At 45.3% G+C, this 6000-nt stretch overlaps 2 protein-coding genes across 21 annotated transcripts in view; both read right to left on the minus strand.

Annotated features, from left to right (window-relative positions):
- B4galnt3 (beta-1,4-N-acetyl-galactosaminyltransferase 3) overlaps nucleotides 1-5998 on the minus strand; it is a gene marked incomplete at its 5' end in the record, with an annotated part of 103887 nt that extends 97889 nt beyond the window's left edge. Inside the window, one exon of the mRNA XM_048787565.1 lies at nucleotides 5863-5998. Coding sequence (XP_048643522.1) covers nucleotides 5863-5998 — 136 coding nt within the window. The remainder of the gene's footprint in view (nucleotides 1-5862) is intronic.
- Nucleotides 1-6000, minus strand: part of Erc1 (ELKS/RAB6-interacting/CAST family member 1) — a 1605700-nt gene that overhangs the window by 1089192 nt on the left and 510508 nt on the right. The window lies entirely within an intron of this gene.

Consider the following 6000-nt stretch of genomic DNA (forward strand, 5'->3'; position numbering starts at 1 on the left):
CCTAGTGCCAAAAAAAAGTGTGGGGGGGGAGTGCTAGAAATATAGCTCAGTGGTAGAATAGTTTAGAATGCTTGCCCAACCTATGTGAGTTCGTGGGTCTGAACTTCAAGACCACACACACACACACACACACACACGTACACACACACACACACACAAAGAGATAATTAAAATTTTCATTGTTGTTTATCTAATGGCTACTTTAGTATTCAAAGCAGAACATAAAAGTTAAAAATTTAAAGATCTACTGTCACCAGGCAAGGCAGTGCACACCTATAATGCCAGCAATTTAAGAGACTGGGGCAGGAGGATCATGAATTTGAGGTCAACCTCAGCAACTTAGCAAGACTCTGTCTCAAAATTTAAAAATTTTAAAAAAGGACTGTAGCTCAGTAATAAAGCCCCCCTAAGTTCAATTCCCAATACAAAAAGAAAAAAACTGTCATCTTTGCTCAGAATGTATAACATATTCATTCAGCCCAAGCCATCCAAATTTTTCTTCTTCCAGTAGTAGTATTTTATATCAGCTAATCTATAAATAAATTTAGCTAATCTATAAATCTATTAATTATGTGGCTCACAAGGTCAAAGGGGGATTACCTGAAGGTTGAAATGTATCATTGGCCTAGTTTGGACCTCATCGTCTTTAGACACAAGGAAAAGTGCTTGTGGAAAATTTAAAAAGGGAAGTTTCTAAGAGTGACGAAACTCTTAAAGAACTAGACAGTGAGCGGCTGACTCCAAGAACAGCCTCTAGGTCCCCTTCCAAAGCAAACTTGCTATGGCGGCTGCTCTGCTCTGCTTCATAAAGCTCAGCACTAAAGGGCAAGACCAGGCTCTGTGGCCTGGAAAATTACTGCAGCATACTTACCTACCAGGCTCTCCTAAAACCAGCAGAGAAGTGTCTATTTCAGAAGACCTCATGCTACAAAGCAATAATAACCATGCCAGGTGTCTGAATAACTCCTAGGACAGCGAGTGGCAAGCAGCCCCAGTGCCTCCAAGTAGGAGAATGGGACCTTAACTCAGATGAGAGTCCTTGGGTGGTGGGGAGGATAAAGACAGTGGATGTGTAGCTGAGATGCTGCTGGCCACATCAGAACAGAGGCTGTTCTAGGGAAAGGACAGATACCAAATGTAGATATGATCTGCTATTGTCACACACATTCCTGCTACAGGCAATACAAGGTCCAAAGAAAGCATGCTTTATAAATGAAAAAACATTGATGGTCTAATTCTTACCTTTGATTTGTATGCAAATGCTATTATCAATTCTAAGTACATAGTACAAGGAACAAGAATTTCTAGGTTCTAATCCTGGAATAGGCACAGATAAACAGATATCTGCTAGTGGAAAATATCAGGTGCTTGGAAATTCAGAGCTGACTGTTCATAACCAGGAAGTACCTATGTGAGTACTTAGTATGTGCCCAGAATTAAATAATTTGAAGATGCATACAGCAGGCAGGTCAAACAAATATCAATGTAAAGAAAGGTAAGTAGGACACAGGAAAAAGACCCAGAGGTTCCATGGGAAAGAGAAGCAGCCCAGCCAGGCTGCATGAGACGTGGTCCCAGCCCACAAGAAGCACACAAGGCAGTTGTGCCCTGCCTCTGCTCTAAGTTTCAACTCTAAGCCACATTATCCTTCCTAGGCCCACACATCTGTCTCATTTGCTTCTCCCTCCCTCCCTGTGTCTCAGATTACTGCTCTGCCCAGGGTTACCTCTGTTACTGGAGTGTTTGTATCCTTTCCAAAGCAGAGTGGCTGTGGTGACCCAGGAGCTGAAGTGCCTGCCTGACATCTGTGGGTGTGCCTCCCTTAGCCCACTCAAGTCAATCACAAATCATAAGGGCCAACCAGAGAGATGATGTGTAGACAGAAGGCAACAAAAGCCAATTAGTTCCTGATTGAGAGCAATTTGGGATCCAGGTAAATCTGGCACATAAGCAGGGACATGCCAAACCCACCTTTGGGAGATCTAGAAGGAGGCCAGTGCACAATATCCCTTTGCCCTGGCTTTCTGCCCAAATTGTTATCTCTTGGTTATAGCTCCAAGTTTATCCCAGCAGTAGGTCAATTATAGAGCAAAGAACATTTTAGTCCAGATCTTTACCTTCAAGCAAAACCCTAGCTAATCCAATCTGAACAAATGGGTATAACTTGTTAAAAACCTGCCTAGATATATAATCTTTAACTTCCAATAACAGTTTGTTCCCAGAGCTGCTTTTCAGCCAGTATACACCAGTATAGCTATATCAGGTATTAAAATACTGAGCTGGGCATGGTGGCATACACCTGTATTCTCACTGACTCAGGAGGCTGAGGCAGGAGGATCACAAGTTCAAAGCCAGCCTCTGCAACTTAGTGAAGCCTGCAAGACCCTGTCTCAAAATAAAATATAAAAAGGACTGGGGATGTGGCTCAGCAGTTAGGTGCCCCTGGCACCAAAAGGAAAAAAAATTAAAAGATTGTTATTCAAAATTTTTCACAATTAGCACCATTCTTTACTCTTCTTTCTACTTTTTTGTCCTACCCAACCTAGTTGCTCCATATTCCCAAACACTAAATTTTCCCTGATGCTTAGTCTTTGTTTATGCTGTTTTTTTCTCTTTCTGGAATCCATCAAAATTCTATCAGCTCAGACAGAAGTTGTGGCTCAGTGGTAGAGTGCTCGCCTAGCATGCATGAGGCACGGGTTTGATCCTCGGCACCACATAAAAATAAAAAATAAAGATATTGTGTCCATCTAAAATTAAAAAATAAATATTTAAAAAAGAATCTATCAGCTCCTCAGGATCTCTACAAATGTCCCCACTTTCATGAAATGGATTGAAAGCTATGCTCCATTTCCAGAAGCATCACAGAAACATCTAAGTTCTACATTTGGAAAACTTGATGACTATTTCGTAATCTGATTCTTTTATATAAACACATTGCTCTCATCCTAGATAGAAAGTAATAGAGAACAGAAACTATATCATGGTCATCACATCTAAATGACTTAACACAATAGGTATGCACTAAATAAATATGTGTAAATGAGTGAGTGAACATCCCCAATTCTTTTGTCCAAGGGATCCATTTTCTATTTTTTAATGATTTTGGTTGTTTTTCTCTTAATGCTAGCCCAACTGTGGCTGTTATCTTTTTCTACATATGGAACCCAAATTGCACACCATACATATCTTAAAACTACTGGGTTATTTCATGAAGATGAAGCAGGAAGGAAGCATGCTCCCCTGTCATTACTTTACCACCCTGGAGTTTGTGACTGCCATCTCTCTGTACACTTCTTCCAGCGCTAGACCAATACACCCGTCACACAGGGACAGGCAAATGACAGGTTCTGGGCAATGGAGGCTGGCCTTACAGATGACAGGCAAGCTGGTGGTAGAGTGAGTTGGCAGAGATTGCTAGAAAGAGGAGGCAGAGTGGCTTATTGGGAAGCAGGGCCAAGATGGGGCTCTGGTTGTCATGGTCAAGGGCCCGGAGTACAGTTCTGGGAAGGGGCAGTTTTACTACTCTTGTTGCCATTGATGTGGGGTGTGGAGGAGGGAATGTTAGCAACCTCTTTCCTATCTCTTCTTTCCCAATTTCTTCTCCCCAACTCTCCCTTCAAAGAAATAGCTATGAGATGATAATAAGAGCTATAGGACAGGAAGGAACTTTGATGCAAAATGTCTGGGGTTTTTAAACAACAAAAAAGAGATGGGGGGCAAGGTGCCAGAAACCACATCCACTGTCTAAATCTCATTCCATAAGGAAATCAAGGAAAGAGCTGAACACTTTGCATAGCAGATGGATTCCAGGGTTCTAGGAGACTGAGAAGAGGAAAGAAGAGATCCATCAGCACCCAGGCTCAACCTCTTGTTAAAAATTACAGGGAAACAAAAAGCCAGTTCTGGAATAGGAAGTTGGGAACATTTTTCTGGAGAAGGTTTGGAAGAAGAAAAAAAAGAATAAGAAAACCAAGTCAGATTCATCCACTAGTAGAACCCAACAGACCCAAGAACTGACTGCTTAGGATGAGAAAATCAACAGGAGATAAAAACTGGAAGCCAGAGTGTGAGATTATTATCATGGCAAACAGGTTTTGGTCTTGGAGAAGTAAGCACACCTGAAGTAAAAGAAAAATAGGGATGGGGGAGAAAGGAGGTCACACACACAAAACTGCCTTCCTTTGTCTTTAATTTGTGCAGAAGATTCCCAATGATTGTCACATGAACAAAATGAAGGCCACACAGGGAAGGTGTATCCTGAGGAGAGAAGGGAGATCCCTCCCGGCCTCCCACCTGTGTACACTCGAACAGAGCTCAGCTACTTGGCCTTGTGTAGGGAGAGAGTTCAAGGGAGGGAAGAACTAGCTATGAGAAGGCATTCTGGGCTTGTCAGAATTCTCCTAGGTAGAGCTGTGGGACTGTGGCTGAACACAGCTTTCCTCCGTATGTTTTGAGATCTCTGGGCCTGGAAGTGCTCAAGTGGCAAAGGTTATACAATATTAGGATCCAGACTAAAAGGGACCTTGGAGATCATTTAGACTAAATTTCTTTGACCTGAAAAACTGTCACTTTCTCCCTTGATTGCCCAAGCTACTTTGCTTGGTGACAAAGTCAGTCTTAACCCAACCAGAATTATCTCCACTGGCACAGAGTAAGAGGTTAGGCCTTAAATATATATTTCTAACCTGAACCCACTCAGTTACTGTTCTTAGTAATTCTCCTCTTTTGGGCCACAGGAGGAGGCAAAGCACCACACCCAGCTCTGGGGAGAGGAGTTAACACAAATACAGGTCAGAGCATTTTCTCTGAGGTTTAAGGAAAGGGGAAGTGAAGCCATGGGATTCAATGAGCTAGAACTCTGAACGGGGGGCCTGGCAAGCAGGGGAAGGGCACCTCACCATTCTGGGAATTTCTCCACTCCTTGTGGCTATTAATTACATTGATCTTTTACTTTGTTAAGTCCATCAAAAGTCCATTGAAAGGCACTTCGGGAGAGTCACACCTATTGAAGTAGGGGAAGAGACTGTTTCCTCCCATTTTTTTTTTTTTAGGAGGAAATTGAGGCACAGAAACATCAAGTGACTTTGGTAAAGTTAAAGATAGACATAATAATCTACCCACTACCGGGTCCACTGTGCTGTCCATCCTCTTCTGAAGTTTGCAGATTCTATAGGATTTGCAAGGAGGGCTTCAGAAAACTAGCAGGAGGTGACCTGAACGAGAAGTAGGGGCTGCGCAGCGAGGTGGTGGGAAACTTGAGAGGACAGGCTGGGAGCCGGGTGAAGCATGGCATGGGGGAAGATGGGGTGGCTCTCCGAGGAATTATTCAAAAAGAACCCAAGAAGACACAGCAGGAGAGGAAACGCAGAGAGCCAAAGACAAGAGGGTGGGCAAACTTTGGGTCGCTCCGACTGGAGCGCATGGCCTCGGTGGAGACCGCCGAGGGCATACTACAACCGAACCTCAAGCCCACGCGTGGACCGCGCGTTTCTTTCCCGCGGAGCTGCAAGCCTGGAGAGGTGGGAGGTGCCCCAGGTCTCAGCCAGCGTTTTGGCAGGGCAAACCTGGAGCCTCCTCGTGTCCTCTCCGAGGGGAGAAACGAGAAGCCCCGAGAATGTCCCGGCCCCACATGGCCCGAAAGGCAGAGCCAGGCTCGGGAATTCGGAGGTCCGGCCCTGAAGCTGCTCCCCACCCCCGTCCGCCTCTCTCCCCCAGTAGCGCGGGGCGGCGCCGGGCACCTGGAGACGAAAACGAGTTGGAAATCGAGTCCAATGTTGAGGCGGTTCCCCCCAACGCGCGAGCCACTGGTGCCGCCTCCTCCCACCTCTGCGCTGTCCCTCGCCCGGCGGCGCTACTTACTCCGGTTCAGGGGGTTCCCGCCGACCTGGGCCGACGCCACCAGTTCCAGATACAGAGTCCAGAGCCCCACGGACACCACCGCGAGTACCAGCAGCAGCCGGAAGCGCCTTCGCAGCAGCTTGACCGGGCGCAGGAGCA

Source organism: Marmota marmota, unplaced genomic scaffold, assembly GCF_001458135.2.
Source record: "Marmota marmota marmota unplaced genomic scaffold, marMar, whole genome shotgun sequence".
Classification (NCBI taxonomy): Eukaryota; Metazoa; Chordata; class Mammalia; order Rodentia; family Sciuridae; genus Marmota; species Marmota marmota.